We start from the raw sequence: 21,987 nt of genomic DNA, 5'->3' as shown, positions 1-21,987 counted from the left end.
CAAGTTGTAGACATGTTGACATGCTGTCAGACACTTTGCACTATACGTAAACAGTGTCAGGCATCCAGCTGTTGCGGAGCGAGACTCGTCGTATCCGCAAGTATTTTATTGAGGTGAGGGCTGTTTGTCAGAAAGAAAAAAAGAGGCTAAAAAACTCTGGGATATGGGAGATAATCTGTGGCTTCAGGATGTTTGAGCCAATTTTAATGCAAAAAAGAAGCACAGAGACGGCAGCTTCACTTAAGAGCGGGGAACAGCTAACAACCTCAAACCACCACTGAGAATATTCCTGCAGTTTCACCTTTAAATTGCACCGCAAGCAGCTTGTTAAACAGCTGAAATCACCAACCTGGGTCAATGTCATACCGCCACAATAAGAGCCTCTCTAGGGTCTTGTCCTACAACACGTACATCGACACGCTTTCCATTCCAACGTGGATAAAACAGAATACAGAATCATAAACACACTCAGGAAGTGGAGGTAGCAAATTAGCAACAATGTTTTTCATTTTAATGAGCTAACTGGTGTAAATAATAAAGTGACTGCTGCCTACAGAGGAGAGACAGCAAACTTGTTAGTATGTCTGACCTGCATGTGTTATGTGTGCACACATACAGGCATAGAAGCATGCATTTCTTGCTTTCTTATACATATAGAGGTGAGCAAACAGTGCTTTTTTTCTTATCACAGTATTCCTGTCTGCTCTTTCTCTCACACACACATGCGCACAAATTGGTGTGGCATTGCCACTTTAGATTTACAGCTCAGGAGACAACAGTGTGGTAAAGAGGGGAAGCAGAAGAAGGAAATGCTGACCTTCTATTCCAATTCATAGCTGTTTATTTGTACTTCAGTCTAACAATACATGTCACCTTGTCATGGTCTGTGAGTCTTGTTGTAGGTGTTCTAAGGTTTTCCTCATTTCTATAAATATTGTGTATATATATATATATACATTTTTTTTCTTTCTTTTGCCTGTCCCATTTGGTTCTTTTGCCATCAGAATTATTGTCTAAAGGCAAAGAAAGATGCCCAATGGATTTACTTTACCAAATGGACCATCCCAGCCTTGCCGTAATGGTCTATTTGATTCACCTTTTATTGTTTATTTTATTTATTTTTTATTTTCACTTGCTAGATACGGGACAGACTTGAATGAGGAAAAGAAAAGGGAGAAAGGAAGAGGGGGGAAAACAGCAGAGAAGAGGGATAAAGGGCAAAAAAAGAAAAACCAACTAAATAAACAGACAAAAAACATACATATATCAATCACCTGGATCACCTGTTGAGAAAGAAAAAAGAAAACAAGCAGAAGAAAACGAGAGCAATACAATAAACAACGTCACGATGATGTATGGGAATATAACAGTAAATACTAAATATTAAACATTATTGTGCAGCATGTAAGATGGACAGCGCACAGTGTCTATAAATATTGTAAAGGCTTCTGTGATTTTATGGTTGTTTCTTTGTTCATAGTTTTCTGAGGCATATCTTGATTTCCGTGCATTTCCACGATTATTCTAGTATTATGAGTTTCTTGGTGTTTTAGAACTCGCGTTTCTATGAGTCCTAAAGTCATATATTGGATTCTTTATTTATTAAGGCTAGCTTTCCCAGTTACTTCCTGTTTTATTTTGGTAGTCTTTTGTCCCTTGTAATTTGTCCCTAGTTTTGCTTCACTTGACAAATTTTAATTAATTAGTTTAAACTGTACCTTGTCTCGCCAGCTGTCTCTCATCCTCCTGATAAGCTATCAGGCTATCTCTCTGTGTCTTTTTAGTATTCAGTCTGTGTCTGCATTTGGGTTTTTATCTTGAAATATGTGGCACATGCTCTCCCCTCAGAGTTTATTTCCAGTGGGAGCACTTTGCCAGCTCTGCCAGCATGTGCTGCTTGTAGCATGGCAAATGCTTGCATATTAGTATTTTGGGGAATGGTCCACAATAAATCAGCTAAAAACATTTAGAGAATCAAAGGAAAAGGGTGGTTGTAGGGCAAAATGTATATTTGCATTTGATATTATGTATGATAACATCAGACTGTTGATATTGACTCTTCAGTGTGCAAGCTAGCTTATTAAGCTAGTTTTAATTATTTAGTTTTATTTGGTAGTTTAGTTCAGTAGTTTTCAGCCTAGGGATTTAGGGCCTCTCCTGGGAACCATAACATAGATAAACAGATGTGAACATACTTACTGTGATATTACCCAACGGGTTGTATTGAAGTCTTGATATGGCCATACTGCCATACTTGTCAGTACAGCCAGATGTGACTAGTTAGTTTGGTTAGCACGTTTTATCTACTGTTTTAACTGATGCCCACTGATTGGTGTGAACACAGACATAAAATAACACTAGAATTTCACTCATCTGAGTACAGAATTTTTTTTCTTAGTAACAATAAAACATATCTGAAGTCGAGCTTTTCTTTTGCTAAAATAAATTTTCCACAGTATGACATGAAACAGTGGGTAAACACAGGTGAAACTAGTCACAAAAAGCTCACATCCAAAAAGAGCTGAACCACTAAAGTAGACATTAGTAACACCCATGTTTACTTTGCATTTAATGCTCTGGTAACGAAGAGCAAACTGACTTTTGTGAAGTGTTAACATTTAACTACTAGCTTCCCAGCTACCATAGCAAGCTAGCTATGCTAGCAAGTTAGATGCTTGAGTCCCAAGCCAAGTGCATTCAACTCAGTCACATCACAGCCAGGAGCTGTTCACACCAGGCTGCTGTGGTAGTTTAGTTAACTGATGTTAAATGTCAAAAGAAGTAATGTGATGCTAGTGGAAGCTGTGTTGGTCAAGTGTCTCTCCCCCACAGTTAAGGCTTGACTAGAAGCAGTTACTTATTTTGCATTACTTTTTATTGTTATTTAATCCACTCAACACTGACTTTCTTTCTTTCTTTCCTTCCTTCCTTCCTTCCTTCCTTCCAGAAGAATCCTCTCCAGTTTTTACTTAGTGGCTTTCATTCTTTTGTTTCATTTTGTTATTCATTGTTATTACAAACCTTTTACATTGCCACTGCTGTAGTTTAAGGTATTTTTAAGTAACCATTTTTTGCCAACAGAAGTCTAAACCATAGCTCGGTTTTTTGATCATCTTATTAAAAAAAACAAAAAACAGATGCCAGATGAGATAAGGAGTCCTTTATCAAGTGCCGAGCTACTTCTTTTGGTAACACCTCACACACACTGTTTACTATCTATTGTGTCTCTGCTTCCCAGGTCGCGGTGACTTGATTGGCTCTGACTGTCTGACACAGGAGGAAGTTATAAAGACCAACGCCTGTGTGAAAGCATTAACCTACTGTGATCTGCAGTACATCAGCCTCAAAGGGCTGCGTGAGGTGCTCTGCCTCTATCCCGATTACGCTCAGAAGTTCATCACGGAAATCCGGAACGATCTGACGTACAATCTACGAGAAGGGCACAATACTGAGGTACAACAACTGCCAAACATCACTACATTACCTTTGTTGTCAAGTAGCAATTTTACCACATTAATTTTAGTTTCAGGCTAAACATTATTTTTGAAGCAACACACATTATAAATCCAGTGGTGATATTTTATCAGTGATGTTCAATGCAATAAGAAGAAGAACAAATAAACTCAAGGTGTCAGCAGTGACTGGTGGTTGGTAGAAGGAGGTAAAGCACTTGGATTGTTCTCCACAGCCACATATCCTATCAACATGTTTACAGCCAGATGGGATGTATAATCCCTCCATTATACTCTGGGTTGATTTAAGGACCAGAGCAGATGCCACCCCAAAAAAACACCCTTCCACTGGAGAGCCATTATGAATGTTATGGGTCCTTCTTACCCTAGCTTTAAGATTTATTATTATTATTTTTTCTTTTAAATGTGGACCCCAATGCAATGCGAAGCCCTGAAATCCTAAACGGCAAAAATGCGAATAAGGAAAAAAGTGAGAGGAACACTGAGAACGAGCAGAGGTGACCAAGAAGATGGAAGGACAGGGTACAGGGAGAAAGCAGGACAATTAAACACAGAACAAAAGGCAAAAGAAATGAAGGTGGCGGAAAAAATCATAAAAGTTGAGGGGAAAAGGCAAAGGCAGGAAGTAAATCAACAAGAGGCGCAGAAGGAAACGCAAATGCCAAAATAAAATATCACTAAAAACTGAACAATTACTTAACAAAAACATCCAAAGTCATGGCAAACTCATTTTATAGTCACTCCACATAACTTATGTGCAGAACTACAGCTATGTCATTACCTGCATTAGTAAAAGCATCATGTGTTCCTTAACCAAGCTTATTTTGCTTCACAAAGGGCGAAAACTCATTTCCACTGATATCAATACACACCTCCTCTAATTGGCTAAAAAAAAAGGATTAACGTACCCCTAATCACAAACCAAATTCTAGCTAATACATTTTAAATGTAACTAAAGTACAAAAATAGTTTGTCTGTGTCTTAGATTAGTCTCAGTTGTGCAATGATCTCCTCCACCCATTATTTTTTTTTTTTACGCCATGCCGCGGCGATGGCTTTGCACTTGAAAAGGATTAGCCATCTGGACCGGGACTGAGGAGGAACCCGCGACTTCTGCTTGAGACGCAGCCAGCGGATAAAGACACGATCTAAACACGAGGATTCACATGCCAGGGCTTTACAGATGGATCTCAGCTGTAGCATGCACATGAAAAACCAGCTTACACTAGAAATAAGTCACATTTTTACTGTGAGTAAGCTTGCTAATGAGCACAGAGGAGAGAGAAACCATCAAGGGGGCAAAGACAGTCAAACATAAGGCCCAGGGGCCATAATTAGCCCTCCAAAGTCTCCAATCTGCTCCCCGGGAAAAATGTAAAGAGTGGCATGAATCTTAGACTTTTAACTGTATTTTAATACTTTTTTACAGCTTTTCCTACTGATAAAGACCTCACCCATGACCATTCAGTTTGTACCAAAGTAAATAAGTAATAGATAAACAATTAGATGATAGAAGGTTGCAGTTTTTTCACTATCTACTGTAAAAATTGATGATTTTTACACTGGGTTCACCAGTGGGCTGTAATGTTACAATTTTACAATTTAAGTCCAAAGTCATGTAAACTGGGCTCTGTGTGCTCCACAATGTAAAATGAGTTTGACATTCATATAGTATAACAAAAAAAGAGAGATAAATATGTAAATAAAACCTAAATGACTTGTTTTTTGTTGTTGTTCTTGTATAAAACATCACTGCTGTTAGAAATCCTAACCTTGTCCCATTTTTAGGTGTAGTATAATAAAGTTAGATTTCACCTGGTATGAAATGATTGCAGCAATTTCTTACTAAATATTAGATTTTGCCATAAACATTTCACTTAACATTTATTGCTAAATTCATTCTGCCTGAAAATAACCTAGTTTCAAATTCTGAAATTTAATAATTTAGAAGATAAAATTAAATCTTTAAGCCTTACAAGATAAATGTGGTCATGTTTTCAAACAGGTTAAGCAAACACAGTTAAAATTCAACTCTGTTCCAGCTGAATTTTACTCGAAAGATGTATCAAAACAAGTTTCCAAAGCCAAGAACAGTTTTTGAAAAATATGGGCTTAATTCTGTCAACAAGAATAATTAAATTAGTGCATTGACAAGACACCAGTTTGAGATGATTTGAGCTTTGTGAGTTGTCCAACTTTGTGCTGCCATCAGAAGATGGTACACGTGGACATGGTCAGCAACAATACTCAGACAGGTTGTGGTAAATGGTAAATAGCCTGTATTTGTATAGCGCTTTACACATCCAGTCATCCACCCATTCACACACACACAATGTTAAAATGATGCTCAGCTGGTACTTAAGACACCCAAAATGTGTCAAAAAGATATCCTCCACACCATTACACCACCAACAGGGGGATCTATTAAAAGATATGATGGAGCCATGCTTTTGTGTTGCGTACCCAGAAATGCAGACTCGTCAGACCGGAAAATGTTTTTCCTGTCTTCTGTTTTCCAGTTGTGGTGATCCTTTGTGAAATGTAGTGTCAGTTTCCTGGTCTCAAATGAAAGAAGTAAAACCACTCACTGGATAGTTTCTCTTTTTTTAAGATCGTTCTCTGGAGAACCTAGAGATGGTTGTTTGGGCAGTTTCATGCTCCAAGTCACTTAAATCACCTTTCTTCCCCATTCTAAATGTGCTGACTTGCTGTCATGTGATTGGCTGATTAGATATTTGCATTAACAGGCAGTTTCGAATCAAGATGGATGCAGATCCAGCACGAAAAGATAAGAATAAATCTCAAACTCGCTGCACCAAACTTGTCAGCATCTTACAGTCACAAACCCACATATGGAGTTTATATATATGCACGTGCAGCGAAAGCAGCGGTGCATCCTTAAGTGGGCACAGCGTGGGACTAAAAATAGTGCTGTCAGATGTGTGTGGGAGGGGCAGGGTCATCCCCAGATGGATAAAAATAGAGCGATATCCAGATGGAGACGAGACGAGGAAAACATCAGGAGGAAGGGGAAGCTGCAGGGGAAGAAGGAGGAAGAACCTTGCTGATATTTGCATTCACGTGCCAACACACAAAGAAATCCACACGCACAGTCGTATTTCCATCACTTACAGAAGACAATTACTTTCATTCATTTCCCGGAGACTCACTTCACAGTGATGTGATTGTGTCAACACATGTATAAGTGCAAACACAATGCAGATAGCAGGCTAACATAACACAACATATTTGCACTTGCTAAAAGATTCAGAAACTCACACACACAACATGTTACTGGTCACACTCCAGCCCAGTGTTCATACATACACCATTTTCCACACCTGCAAACCCAACACCAATAACTTCCCGGTGGCCTTTTTGTGGCACGCTGCATATCAAGACTGCACGTGCTGCTCACATGCTACACACAGACCCACACACACTGAAACTCCAAACAGTCCCTTCTCCGCTTAGTTCCCTGCAGGCAAACCTCTGCTAAAATTAAACCTCTGTGATCTAAAAATACCAAGCAGGCACGTGAGCCCAAGACTGGATGAAGAAGACAACAAGCAGAGGAGAGAGGAGGGGAAGGGTGGTGTTGGTGGTGGTGACAAGGGGAAACAAAATTTGAGGACAAGGGAGAATAGAGGGAAAAGAGAAAATGGGGTTGCATGCCAGCTTTTTTAATCAGCTTTTGAACTGGAGCATGTGAGAATGCATGAATGCAAAAAGAGGAAAGGCGCAGGAGATACAACCAACAACCTTATAATGCATCTACTGCCTACAACACGCAGAGTGCAGGAATTAAACTCAGTTGGTTCACCTCACACAGACTGACTGTCAGCGACTGGAGCGTTTGCTTTGAATGAGACTGCTTCTTTGCAGGGCTGCTCATAAAATGAATGGAGATGAGAGCCGTTGCAGCTGTTGTGAATGGCGAGTCTCCACTCTGATCAGTGCTTTGAGTAACTCAGCAGCTCCCCCTACTGATCACTGAGTGACATGACACCATTCCTGATTTCTCTCAAGAAGCTTTTCAGATTGTTTCGTGTTTTCACTTTAAAGGTAATCTGTAGGAAAAAAAAGAATATTTATTTCAGTCTTGCTGAAAATTGATGATGTTTTCTAACCTCCTATCTTAACTTCTGCCCCATCAGGGAGACTGTGAGAGTAATGGAGGAATCATGAAAAAGCTTCCTTCCATTAAGGAAGATGAGGAGGGCTCAGGGTCCGAGGGCGAACGCTCCCCTCTGCCCAAGATGTCATCCCTTGGCAGGCTGGGCCGCGGCCTGCGTTCCCCCCTCCGCTCCCCTCTTCGCTCTCCGCTTCTGCCGCCGAGGCCCTTCCGGCCAGCAAGCGATCCCGTCCGGCCCTCCAGCCTGCAGATCCCTGTTGTGAGCTTCAGCTGCCTGCAGCCGGACCTCAGCCCTCGGTAGGGAGCCATTCACGGATTTATTGACTCGGTACTTAGCATTAGATTCGCCTGGAGGAGTTCATTCACTGGTAAATAATCCTCAGTGTGAATTTGGCCTGAATTGCTTGTCACTTGTGACATTATTCATAAACACAAACCATCCACAGGCTAATTTGCATGGAGTCCCTAGAGAGGTGGCAGCAGACTCTGGGCTTGGGGAATCAATTTATTTTGGCTCAGCTGTGTGAGGGCGCAGACGAGCATAAATTGTGCCACTGTGTCAGTTTTACAAAAAAACATGTAGGGAAAAGCAGGATTACAGTTGTATTTTTTCAAAAAGAAAAAAAAGTCACCTACCTTTAATGATTGGTTTTAGTAAACTGGGCACAGACACAAGCAGCACAGACACCCACACTGTCTCTAGCTTTTCTTCATCTAATGCCTTATACCCGAATGCCAGCACTGGGTCGCAGATGGAGGGAGATTCTTGGCACATGGCTTTTTAATCACGTTTCATTCAAAAAAAAATAAAAAATGGCACAGTTAGATTTCTTCATTAAAGTTGAGTTCAAAGCACACAAACATATGAATTACTGTCTTGTTGGATTTTTTTTTTAATGAAACTGTAAAAATTGTTTAAAAACGCATTTTTTTTTTCTAATGTTCACCAAAGTTGGTAAAAATAGTCTTAAATCCATTTTCTACTTCGTATCCATGTCTGGATTAGTCGGCAGGCTAAGCTGAGAAACCCAGACCTTCCTCTCCTACCTCCTGCAGCTCTTCAGGGTGGATACAAAGGTATTGCCATGCTGGCTGAGAGGCAGATCACAGACATGCTCTGGCATATCAGAAGTGTGCACCCGGTCTCCCAGTAGGACGTTGTTCCATGAATTGCTATCTTACCATGGTGGAGGGGTTTGCTTGCCCATGTTGGGATAGCAACCATTCAGCCTGAGAAGTTTGGCCCTTTATTCGGGACAAATTGGTCCTATGTGAGGGTCCAGATTAAGAGAGATTCAGAAAACCCCTTAGATGCTGACAAGAGAATAAAAGAGGGAATAGTTCACCCTGACCAAGACATAATCACTGGAGCTTCATCCTGGAGCCAGGCCCTGGGTAGGTGGTTGGGCCTTTGCTCATTCTCGAGCCCAGCCAGGCCTAGCATAAATGAGGTCTACCACTCGGAGAAAGCACCATAGGGGTTCAATGCACTTTGGCTTGAGCAGCAGTCAGGCACCCTGTCGGCCTTGCTTACCAAGCTTAAAATCAAGCCTTTCAAAAGTTATCTTATAAATATTTCTTTCAACAGTGTTTGTCCATTAAAGACAAACCACCGGTAAAGCTGCCGAACAGGAAGTGAAGTTGTAATTTAGCAACTTTTGATCGACTGAAACTTGTTAAACATGGTAAATACACTTTCAACCATTTTCAGGGAACATACAAGGGAGTGATGTACAAAGACAACAAGCGTTCAGTTGTTTTAAGAACAATTTCAGCATTTTTTTTGTAAGTTTTTCCAAACGGCCAACACAGTACAAGAAGCTAAAAAGCTATTAGGCGTACCTCACATCTCAAATGATGAAACTTCAAAACATATTCACTAGTTTCTGTGTGTTAAACCCTTTTTGCACACATGCAGTTGTGGTCAGAAGTTTGCATGAACAGCATGATAATTTAAGGCTTTTAATGAATTCTTTGAACCTTTCTTTTTTCCTGGGTGGAATGATTGCACAGCATACATCTTTAATGACTTTAAAAACAAGAATTTGGTGCATGAGCTTGGATTTATTTGAGGTTTTCTCCGATGCAAACAGGGCCAAAACTATGCATACAGCCTCATATATATTAATACATTCCATACTAACAATTTGGTTGAAAGCTTGTTGATGGTAGGCATCAATCTTCAATACGGTTAAGTTTAGGCCATTGGCAAGGCTTAATTATCCTGCTTTATCCACTTAAAATTTGATAAATTATTCACTGCAACATATCCTCCTGTGTCAGAAAGCACACATGTTATACAGGTCAAAGAATTCACCTTTAATCATGTGAAAAAAAGCACATGAATTAGATCCCTATAAATTGGGCCATTTGTTTACAGATGATGGTGGATGATGGGCCAGTGAGAATGAGGAAGGCCTCTTCCCTGCCTCTCCCTGAGCCTGGTTCTGCTGGAGCTTTCTTCCTGTTAAAAGGGAGTTTTTCCTTCCAACGGTTGCCAAAATGCTTGCTCACAGGGGGTCATATGATTGTTGGGGTTTCTCTGTTGTACTATTGTAGGGTCTACCTTGCAATATTAAGCGACTTGAGGTGACTGTTGCTGTGATTTGGAACTGTATAAATAAATACATTGAAAGTGAAAGAAGAAGAAAATGAGGAAGGTGGACAAACAGTGCATCTACACTTTAAGCGCCTTCACTGTTGCATGGACTGTCCACACTTTCTGTCAAGAAAATAGACGACAAAAGCAGTGAAAAGTACATTATCATGTTGGTTTCCATCAGTCTGCTCGGGTTTTGCTTGTTTCTATGACCACCCCACATTCATAAATCTTTTTTGCCCTGACCCTCACATCCTTTGCACCTCACTGCAGAGTAGTGGAATTTTCTCATCATAGCAGTGGAAGATTTCTGACAGAAATCCCTCAATAGAAAACCTCTTAATTTCCATGAAAGAGGCCGATAGGGATGCTTCCATAGAGGATATTCAAGGCTGGATTAGACATACCAGGGCATATTTCCCATGCTGTCTGGTGAGGGAATAAAATCCTTTGTGATGTTGATGAAATTTTGTGGTTGTATCCAGACCACAGAAAGGATGGTGGGGTACCCCAGCTGTCATTAGAGCCACAGTACATACTTGCATTTGTTCATTTTCTGCATCTAAGCATTTCCTTTCAAAATGTTTCTGTCTTCATTTTATATGGGTTTCTTAAAATAAGGGATCAAAAAATTTCCCCCCTCTCTTTTGTCAGTGACGCTACGGCGGTGTTGTATATTACTGCTTTAAAAGTCGTTTGTGTGTAGCTAAAGTGATGTTACAAATTTTAAATGTATGCAGATTCTCAAAATGCTTTTTTTCAGAAGATTTTTATTTTTAATATCGAAGAGGAAAAAGTCGAGTTGTCCCTCTGTGTTTTATATAAAGGAAGAGTCTCAGAGTGGTTTCAGAAATGGCTTTCATGAAGTAGAGACTTATCCAAGAACGAAATCACACAATCTCTCTGTGCGTGCTCTTGTTTTTTGGAGGAATTCTCTATGTTTTGGCGTATATACTCTACCTAACATTACAGTCCAACTGAGGCGGGTTTCAATTCTTGCCTTTAATACATCCTGTTGCAAGCACGCAGCTCTCTTCAGGGGTCTGCACTGCAGAGCAATATGACTGGTGGACGTAGCAAAGAGAATAGTTCTTATATGAAACTGCTCCCAACAAAGTTGGCATATTTTATTTTGAATAAGTGGGTCATGATTTCTGAAATGAGATGCTGCTGCTGATTTTTTTTTTCCCAGTCATCCTTTTTCATCCTTTCAATTCCAGCCAAGCGCTGTTTAGTTTAATTATATTCAAGAGAAGGCAGACATCTCTACAGCCAATATCTTCAAAACTGGGAAACTCACCAAAATTAGATGAATAAATAACACCACATGCTTAGAGGAAGAACATGGTAATTGGATTTGGGGACTGAAGTGTCTGGTAATACTATGGGAAGTCCCAAAGCTGAGATGTGTCATGTCCAATGTAACTTCACCGAATTACTTCAAAGGATGTTTTTTTTTTTTCAATCTTCACCAGAATGGGCGCTGTTAATCATTCGACTATGTCTCACAAAAAGCTGGCAGATGGATTTTAGGTTTTTATAGAAAGGACGAAGCTGTTGAACAGGAAGTAAGATCATGTCTAAGCAACTGTCGCAAACTTGTTGAGGAGGAGGTTATGTTTTTGGTAGCATTTGGATGTCTTTCTGTTTGTAACCGTGATAGCTGGAAAGCTTTTGAATGAATTCTGATGAAACTTTGTAGGGGTGTAGAGCGGGGTCGTGTTAACAGTCCACTAAAATTGGTTCACATCTACCAAGGTCTTCAAGGTCAACTCAATGATTTATTGGTCAAAAATTGACCAATAAATCATTGAGTTACTTAGAATTTAGAAACTATGATTCTTGCAAGTGTGGTGTGTGTCAACATATACAAAGTACTGTATATAGATTTAAAATATCATGTTATTTTTTAAACTCTGACCTCTTCTTCAAGGTCAAATAAGGTCAAACATAATATGTCTTTTATCTTTAAAACTTAAAATTCTGCTGCCTTTGTTTGTATTGGCAACATTTAGGAAATGATACTGGTGAAAAGAGCATTCTCAATCCCCAAAACACATTTACATGTATCGATTCATTCTATACATGTAAATGTATTAGCTAACCAGCTCCGAACACGTAACATACTGACAATTTTGTTGGGATGAGAGCGTGTTGTGGTGAATGGGCATTCTAAATATCACTTAATAGTTTGCATCAAGTCATATTTGACCGAACTTTTACGTTTTTTCAAGTTGGCCTCAAAGTGTCGTATCTTTAAAGTATTGTCAAGAGAAAAAATGAGCCGCGTACTTACTTAGAAATATACTGTAGTATAACGTTATATAATAATCTCACGTTATTAACGCCCTTATTTACAAGTCAGTATCCATTAGCTACTCATACATAATGTTTATTTACACACTACAACACTATCCCCTTAAAAGTAAATGCTCCCCGGAGAGTGAGCCACCGTGGTGGTTTGCGCTCTCGGAATGCTTCTTGTTACATTATATCCACATAAAAAACCTTATTTTGATTCCATCCACGCTTCTGTTTTTGGTAGTTTGTCCTAAAAAAAAAAAGTACGTTTCACCTTACACCTCATTTTGCTAAAGATCCCACAATGTAACGCTACTTTCCTCCTACCTCGTGAGATAATAGGCACGCACATTAGCGTTATGCAATACCACATCTGTCGGTGGGGACTCATTAGCGTCCAAAAACTCAAAGTCCTAGCAGGAGTAAATAGCAGATGAGTGAATGAGGGAGCGCTTACAGTCACACACTCTGTGTATGATTGTGAGTGAGCAGGAGTGTGGATAGTAATTAGTACACAGGTGCGCAGCCTCTCTCTGTCATCTGCTCGCACTGAGCACGACCTTTGACCCACTGACTGTTGACAGCTGGGCAGCGTTTCCATAAACCCTCTTTATAACGATGAGTTCTCGGAGAGGCGTGGTGAGCCTTGACATCTCTGTGAACTTTGCGGGGTTTGTAGAAAGCAGATGGAGGTCTGGGATCTGCAGGAGTCTAGCAGATAATAGATCCGAGAGACTTTCCTCTCAGAGCTGAAGCACTCTCAGAACAGACAGCAGTGTGGAGCGAGGATGCTTTGATCATTTTTGATGTACTGGGTTGTAAGTTTCCCATAAAAGAACTCAACTACAAATCTATAGACTTTAAATCGATGGTGCTCATTACATTTATACTTATTTTTGCATGCTGCCTACGGATTTTTGGATTGTCATCCAGGTTCCACTCACTTTGAAATTCACTGAGTAAATGCACGCACCTCAGAGGACAGGGCACAGCTCGATCTTTTCTCATGCACCACTCTCATGCATATTTTAGATCCTAATAGGAAAATAATAACAACATTTTATTGAGCAGGTTCGTGCCTCCCGGGCTAATGAATCTTGTCGACTACTTTACTCTGAAAAGAAAGTGTTTGCTGTTAAGAATATAAAATAACTGAAAGGTTTTGGGGAGTGCCTTAATCACACTCCTGGAAACTCTAAAGGAGTTCTGTGTGATATAATAAAAATATTTCTGGACTCAATGAATGATTTATTTTGTTGGAACTTGCTCATGTAAATTTACATTATGTATAATGTAAATTTACATGAGGAAGAAGGGATCTTGTATGTTGTCTTAAACAAGTAAAAGCCATTTCCAGTATACCTGCCTGGATGTATAACTGCAGCTTTTAATGTGTCATTTTTACCCAGTATTGCAGTTTGTTGGCAGAGTCTGCTGCCACCATGTGGTGTCTCTGTGTCATTAACCAGCAGGTTTTGATAGCTGAATTCTCACATTCAGAAAAAATAGTTCCCCAAACTGCCCCCTTTTTTTCTGGAGTCTCTTATTATACTAACTGGCAATTATCTGATATTGTAAATCCAATTTATTGTGTTATCTTGTTGTCTTGCGTGAAATGCACTCTCACCACCTTCCCATCTTCCCTCAGGTTTTTGGATGGGATCGAGACAGAAAACCAGAGCGGTTCAATTCCGAGATTTGATTTTTCTCCCAGTGCAACCCAGAGCTTTCTGCCCGGCCCGGATTCAGCCACCTCAGGTAAAGAGCAGGAAGAGGAGGTGAAAACTAATGCACAGTAATACTGACGTTTTTTGATGGATAGAGCCTTTGTGAATATTATGTTGCTACTGAGCAACATTTGTTTATATGGTGGATGTTTTTGTTATTGTGTCCAGCTCACTGGGTATCAAACTTCTGAAGGCCACATTTTTACATCATCCTTCATACCAGCTTCCAAAGTCCTGATTCACTCAGAGTTAATGCACTGTGTGTAAGTGTGTGTATCTGTGTCCACAGGGGCCCGGGATGAAACCATGCAAACCATTACAAAACTTAAATATGAGGTAAGGCTTGTTATAGTGTCATGAAAAACAAAACATTTTTTCAGCAGGCTCTTAATCTGTGGTTACGTCCACATGTTTTTTACTGGGCACTTGTGGCAGCTAATGATTTATTACACAACCATGTAGAACACGGTTGTTCAGCTGTAAGAGTTTAACTTTCTGTCTAACTTGTTGTTTCCAAGGACAGTCTCAACAAAATGCATGTAAAGTGGCTCAGACTTTGCCAACACTTTAAGATATGAATCTAATAATGCTAAGAACTGCATGACTGTCATGTTTCGGCTGTGTGCAGGCAGGAGAAGGACCCAAACGCAAAACTCACCACACAGGAATTAAACTCAAAAAGCTGCTTTATTGCAGAATGGTACAAAAAATATAACTAAACTAAACTGGGACATGGATAACTAACACACAGGGAAACACAGCCATGAGGGAGACTACGACACTGACAAAGAGAAACACAGGGCTTAAATATACTGAGGGATAACGAGTGAATGAGACACAGAAGGAGAGCACAGCTGGGAGTAATCAGGCTGGACGAGACAAGGGAAGCAAAACTAGAAACGCTGACATGAGACATGGACCTTCAAAGTAAAACAGGAAACACACTGACTGAACTCTAGACATGTAAACTTAACAGCAACTGGGGAGACAGAACATGGGACAGAAAGGCACAGGAGACACACCGTGGACATAACAACGCCACAGGGAAAGAGTAAAACAAAACACAGAACCTCTTAGAAAATAAAATAAGAAACCTAATGAAACGCAGACATGACTACATGAACTTGACAACATAACAGACATGAAACACATGAAGGGCAAGGGAGACTTAACAGGGGTTGGAAGACACAAGAGGAATCTAATAACAAATGAACTAGAAAACCTAATGAGCTTAACCATATAAACATCAAAATAAACTAAAACTCAAAACGCTGGGTCATAAGACCCAGGATCGTGACAATGAAGTTAGTAATTATTATTATAATTAGTAGTAGTACTAGTACATCCCCATGAAAATAATGCAATTCTTCGATAAAGTGTTCTAGGTGCACCAAATCCTAAAAATTGATGATTTAAGCCTGTTGCTAGGCCGTTGCTAGGTAACATGGTGACATTATAATATATCATGTATAATTCAACTTCAACAGATTTGACTGCCATTACATGAAAGTTATGTAATTCTTTCATTAGATATTAGGTGCTTAAAGGTTAAGAACAGGTCGTTGGTAGGTGGTTGACAAACAACGTGATGATGTCATAACGTGATGTAGATAAGAACCTTCAGGGGCCTAAGATGTAGCTGTTTGTCAAGAGATTTTGTTTATTACTTCGGGGCAAAAAAATTGTCCATCAAAACTTTATTCAGTTTCTTTGTGGCTTTAACAAAGAAGCAGTTCGGTGATAATTAAAGGGATCAAGCCAGTCGATGACTCCAAATGCTAGAAAGGTACATTTCATGCACTGCATGTGTGTCGTTTTTCCTTGTTATTTTTAAATACACTACATTATGTGATCAAACCACAGTCCCCTGACATGTGAATGGTCCCTGGGGCACAAGCTAGTGTACTCCTAGAGGGAGTACGGAAATCTGTGCCAAATCATTCCCCCACCCCCACCCCACCAAATACCTACCATAGCCCCAGGTTGAGATTGGTTTGTTTAAAAGAAGTAAGCTAGCTCTACAACTTCCCTTACTTTAAGCAGCTTTGTGCGCTTCAGGGATTTCAAAATGTGAAACACGTATGAATATGGATATTTCAGTACTTGTTTTTAAGCTTGAGGCATAAGGTTTTTTTTCTGTTTGCCTAATTATTTGTGTACTTTCACAATTTTAAATAAATAGACTTTGACAGTGTGGATTTGGATTTGGAGAAGAGTTTCTTTTCTCGGGCGGTGAGATGATGGAAGTCATCAGCTCTTTTTACTTGTTATTTGCTTTATTATTTACGATTTGTTAGAGACATAAAGAGACTTCATCTGTATATAATTTGGTGTAACTTGTGTTGCATGATGACAGTAAAAATTAATCACTTGCTACTGGTTTGATAAGACTCATTAGGGCAGGGAATTAATTAGACCAAATCAAAGAACAAATGAATGAATGAATGAAATCCTTCTTCATAATTATACATGACACTGACCAATGAATATATTAAGAAACAGTTATAAGCCATTTTAGAGGAGCTTACACGTTTGGCCAGTGAGCATGAGATCCTCGGTTCCCTTCAAGGAGGAGACACAAATCCCTGCGGGGTTATCTCGACAAGAGTGTCTGGGATAAAAGCTTCTTGTAATTATGTGTTACTGAGAAATGCTGTATTTATATGGGATTACCAGTAATATTATTTTTGCATTCACATCCTTTCATCTCGTCCTCTAGATGTCTGTCCTCTCCCATCAAGTATCCATTGTGAGTCAGGAGCTGCAGGAAATGACGCGACTTCTCAGGCCTATCTTTCACAACCCGTCCGCACTGCTGACTCCCAGTGCCGTGACTCCCTCGCCCAGCGTGTCCCCACTCAGCTGCTCTCTGGCCCTACACCTCAATACCCAGCGTGCACCTGTGCACTGTTCTGATGATCAAAATCCTCCGTCGTCCATGATGCATGAACCGCCCTCTCCACAGCTGAGCATGACCGAGGTGTTTCAAGGAGAGTTCGATCCACTTTCTTCTTCTCCTTCCCCCCATAGTCCTCCATTCTCTCACCAAACCAGTACCACTCCCCCGGTCTCTCACCGCTCGGCTCCCCCTTCGCTCAACAGCTCTCCCCACGAGCACACAATCATGCCACATCCCTCCTCTTCCACCTCCATCCCTTCTCTTTCTTCATCAAGCCACCCATTATCCATCACTCCCCTTCTGGTGGATTTATCAGAGCCACAATCACGGCTTCGGCCCCACTTCCCACTCCAATCCCATTCTGAGTCCCACCTCCAGTCAGAGACCCACTTCATATCCCAGTCTTATCCTTATTCCCTTTCCCAGTCTGACATCCAGCCTCAGATTTCTCTCCAAACCTCCAGCATGGCGTCACGTTCCCGAGAGCCCCTCCTGGACCTGCAGAGGGTGGAGTGGGGGGAGCACACCACCCAGCTTAGCCTCGTAGATGAGGGACAGTCCTCGATGTGAGCACACAGGGAGACTGGGACACTCGACGGGAGCAGCATGCCACACATCCTACTGCATGACAAAGTTTGGCATGCGGGTTACAATGTAAATATGTTGATTTTAAACTGTTGGAAACTGTTATCATGAGCACCTTCAAGAAGATCTGAGAATAAACGTTTGTTTTACAGTTTCATTTGATTTATTTACAGTCAATCATATAAAGGAAAGACTTCTAAGTGTATACTAAAAGCATGTTTTTTCTCCTTTTACTGTGCTAGCACTGGTTTCTGTTAGGATACCAGTCTGTAACATGATTTGAAAGGTGTGCACCACACAGCAGTTAGACTGAAAATGAATGCAGCTCTTACACAACTCATGCAAAAGCAATGATTGGAGCTTTCTAAAGGACATGAGCATACTTTGCCAAGTTTAGCCCTGACTTAAAATAGCTTGAATTTTGCATAAACACCAAAGTGGTGCCTTATGTTTTTAATTTGGGAAAATCTGTGAACATAAAATCCGTTAAAGGGTGTTACAGCACCCACAACCCCCTCAACTAGACCCCCGAGTCCCTTTTAATAACTTCTTTAATACAGCTTTAAATAATTTAGCTGTGGTCACACAGGGTGGACTTTTTTTATCTCCACACTTTAAAGCACCACACTAACACACAGGGATGAAACAACTTCGCAATGCCTCATCATTCAGTTTTTATTTTAGCTATTTAGCAGCTGCATTGATGCAAATTATTAGCTAATCGAAAGCCAAAGAAAAGGTTAAAAAAATAATAATAATTGGAATTCTTTTACTCAGTCAGCCGTCTGAACGACTGCACAGTGGGGCAGACAGCGCCCCAGTCCACAGGCCTGCGGTACTCGCCTTTCTCCAGTAGGTACTGGCGGCCTTTGTAGTTGGGGTGCTCGTAGAAGACCCACCAGCCTCCCAGGACCCTGCAGGAGTGCACCTCTCTCCAGTGAAACGTCTCCAGCACAGAGGCGCAGTCCTCGCTCGCTTCAAACACCTGACCGGAGAAATCGGCTTTGCCATACAGCTGGATCTTGTAGGAGTCTCCAGGGGCCTGAGTGAAGCGGGATACAGAAGAAGACGGTAGGTAGAGGGGAGGGGGTTGGGAAAACAATGAAGCTAGGTTTGATTGATGTCACTACAAAATATGTTGTTTCTTATCATGGATTTATTCCACCGATCCAGATTTCAAGGTTCATTTATGTAAAAATGAAGTGGCGTTTTTAAAATGCTATAAAAATCCCCAATGTCCCCTGAGATGTGTAGGATCTTACACAGCCACTTTCCCACTAACCACAGTGTCTTTGACCTCTTGGTACGAGGCACCTGATGTGTTGAGATGGCTTACAAAGTGAATCATCTTGCAAGAGCTGACTCTGTCATTGAGGCCATTCCAGCTGTGGTAGTTGGGGTATTCCCCTCTCTTCAGGACGTACTGGTAACCCAAGTAGTTTGGTCTCTCGTAGATCACCCAGGTCCCGCTCTCCACACGGGCCGAGTTGCAGCAACTCAGATAGGAGTGGAAGTCGGTGCAGTCGCTGTCGCATTCGTACCTGCGACCCTGGAAGTTCTTGTCCTCGTAGAAGATGATCTGGGGGATTGTATGTGAGTGATAACCTGGTATTAATGATTTTACATGCCAGATCTAAATGTTGTTCTACTCACCCTGCCCATCTTGGGACCGACTGTGCTTCACACAAATATCTACAATAATGTAACGTGTATGTGCTCATATTGCCCTCTTTTATAGCTTCACAGCCCTCTGAAACTCACACAATTGCTTGGTCATGAGAATGAGATCCAAAATTTGAGTCAGTGGTTCCACTGCTACTCGTGTTTTCCAGAAAGAGGCTGTGGGATTAGACCACATAAAGACCTCAGGCACTGACCAACTCTTTACAGAAAACTGTAAACACACTGCACACAGTGCGAACTACACACACGCACACAGAGTTACAAATAACACACTGATGGATGATTGCATAAATATTAAACTGCACTTGATCATAGCAACTCTAAGCTAAAGTAGAGCTCCCATTAGCTGAACTGCTGAGGTGTATTGCCATCCAGTCAGTGTGATACTTCTTCCTCTTCAGTCCAAAATGCTGCATTGTCGTCCAGAGCTTCAATACTTCAGTTCTGAATTTCATATCAGAAGTAAGATGATGCACTTCTTGCTGTGTAGCATAAAAATCTCCCAACTTCAGCTCACGGTTCGGGCTGTAAACTTTTCACACTGGAAATCCATTGGTTAGTCAGCTCACTTACATATTTCTGTGGATAATCTGTTTTCTTTTCATCTCAGTGCAGAGATGGCAGCAGTTCCTCATCTCTGCAGTCAGTACTCACTTTTCAGTCTTAACACATACATGCTGTGCTCACATGAAAGCAGAAGCATTTACACAGGCTTTACATAGACATGAACAAGGCTGTTTTTTGGTGATATCACTCAACAAAGGTTGTTAAAGAAATTAAACCAACTAAAGCACAGTTGTTGTTGTTGTTTTTTTCCCTGATTTGTGATTTTGTCATATTTTATATAGAGATTATGATATCTATATTTATATCAAATTACACCCTTGCCCTGCAGAGGGTCTTTATCCTTCAAGGTCGGGTCCTCTACCAGAGACCTGGGAGCTTAAGGTTCTTGCACAGTAACTTTGCTTATCCTAGGACGGCGCTCTTGGATGTTGTTCCAGGGATCTGCTGGAGCCAATCGCCTAGCTCAGGAGTCACTGCACTGAGCTCTGTGTTTACCACTGGGACCACTGTTACCTTCATTCTCCACATGTTCTTCAGCTCTTCTCTGAGCCCTTGGTACTTCTTCAGCTCGTGTTCCTTCTTCCTGATGTTGCTGTCATTCAGTATCGTTACGTCTCTCACTACGGCCGTCTTCTTCTGCTTGTCCACCACTACTATGTCCATTGGAAAGCCACCAGCAGAACCTCGGGACCTCCAGGCCATATTCGGCATAGATGTTTCTGTACACTATGCCGGCCACTTGGTTATGGCGTTCTGAGTATGCCCTTCCTGTTAGCACCCTGCTGTTATGTGCTGGATTGGCTCAGAGGCGTCTTTACACAGCCTGCACCTGGGGTCTTGCCTGGTGTGATAGACCCCAGCCTCTATGGATCCTGTGCTCAGAGCTTGTTCCTGTGCTGCCATGATCAGTGCCTCTGTGCTGTCTTTTAGTCCAGCTTTGTCCAGCAACTGGTAGGATTTCTGGATGCCATCCATTTCTTTTGTCTGCCTGTGGTGCGTGCAGGAGCCTGGCTTTCCACGACGGGTCTTCTCCTTGCTCCTCTTCTTACTTGGGGAATTTTTGGGGAAGCAAAACAAGCAATGTAAATGTATTTGTTTAAATTCATGATAGCTCAGTAAACGTTACATAGGCCATTTAAAAACATTTGAAATGATTTCTTTATTCTTGTTCTCTGTACAGGTGACACAATTTAATTTATCTATATTTCTGAGGACGTCAAAGCCACAGTGAACCACAGAAGACAGACAAAGGAACTACAGGTGGCTTTGGTAGACATTTCCTGTACATGTATGCATTGATTAATTCATTATTTTTATTATATACAGTATATTCCATCTGTTTAATTTTGTTTAACACACATTTTCTTACTGTATTTTTTATTTCAATTAGGTAAAAAAAACAAACATCTTCTTTTAGTTTTGTATTTAGTTTTATTACCTGATAATTACCTAAAGCTTAAGCTCTGGACTAGTTTACACACCCTCAGCAGCAAACATATAATTTCCCCCTTGGCACCACAGTGAGGCAGCATTTGCACAGAAAAGCACAAGCTTATGACAGGTCCAGCATATGTACAGTCCCTCCTGCACCAGTGACAAGTGTCACCAAACAGACGGAAAGTACATGTCTTTATTTTAATAACAGATTTTGAATGTTAATATTAAACATTTCCAATTGGCTTTGTTTCATTTTCTTTTTATCATATTATATATTAAGCTATAGAAATATTGAATATCTTGTGGGCCTGTGAGTAAAACGTAGCCTCTGTGAGTTACATATGAAAAGTTTTGCATCTCCTTCAAGATTAATCCATTTAATAGAGAAGCTAAAGAGTGATTATTGATTATTATTGACGATTATAATTTGTTTGTGACTGATCTGACAAGTGTCTTCTTAAAATGCGCAAAGCAAAAAAAAAATCCACATGGATTGAAAGAGAAACAAAAGAAACTTGATTTTTATTTGTGATGTAACGATTTGCTCTGCAGTAACTTTGAGGCCTTCAGTCGGCCGCACT

The 21,987-nt window shown here is 40.7% G+C and overlaps 2 protein-coding genes across 2 annotated transcripts in view; one reads left to right on the top strand and one right to left on the bottom strand.

Moving 5' to 3' along the window:
• LOC102779710 (voltage-gated delayed rectifier potassium channel KCNH8-like) overlaps positions 1-17,845 on the top strand; it is a 51,346-nt gene extending 33,501 nt beyond the window's left edge. Inside the window, exons 11-15 of the mRNA XM_087836698.1 lie at positions 3,239-3,453; positions 7,631-7,905; positions 14,157-14,266; positions 14,525-14,571; positions 16,955-17,845. Of these exons, the coding sequence (XP_087692824.1) occupies positions 3,239-3,453; positions 7,631-7,905; positions 14,157-14,266; positions 14,525-14,571; positions 16,955-17,704 (1,397 nt within the window). The 3' untranslated portion in view covers positions 17,705-17,845. The remainder of the gene's footprint in view (positions 1-3,238; positions 3,454-7,630; positions 7,906-14,156; positions 14,267-14,524; positions 14,572-16,954) is intronic.
• Positions 17,846-17,859: 14 nt separating this feature from the next.
• On the bottom strand, positions 17,860-19,412 carry LOC102797316 (gamma-crystallin S-like). The gene is made up of 3 exons (XM_006807103.2): positions 19,373-19,412; positions 19,056-19,298; positions 17,860-18,761 (listed from the first exon to the last, which is right to left on the bottom strand). The coding sequence occupies exons 1-3, from the start codon at positions 19,379-19,381 to the stop codon at positions 18,489-18,491; spliced, it is 525 nt and encodes a 174-aa protein (XP_006807166.1). The 5' UTR covers positions 19,382-19,412; the 3' UTR covers positions 17,860-18,488.
• Between the last annotated feature and the right edge of the window lie 2,575 nt (positions 19,413-21,987).

The sequence above is a fragment of the Neolamprologus brichardi genome, chromosome 23, assembly GCF_056152115.1.
Source record: "Neolamprologus brichardi isolate AB-2024 chromosome 23, ASM5615211v1, whole genome shotgun sequence".
NCBI lineage: Eukaryota > Metazoa > Chordata > Actinopteri > Cichliformes > Cichlidae > Neolamprologus > Neolamprologus brichardi.
Note: the sequence above shows the minus strand (reverse complement) of the source record. Positions and strands in the feature narration are given on the sequence as shown.

Coding starts and splice junctions, on each gene's coding strand:
- LOC102797316 (XM_006807103.2), bottom strand. Junction 18,762..19,055: donor CTTGCAAGATGATTCACTTT/GTAAGCCATCTC, acceptor CGCTTCACTCAG/GCCCCTGGAGACTCCTACAA.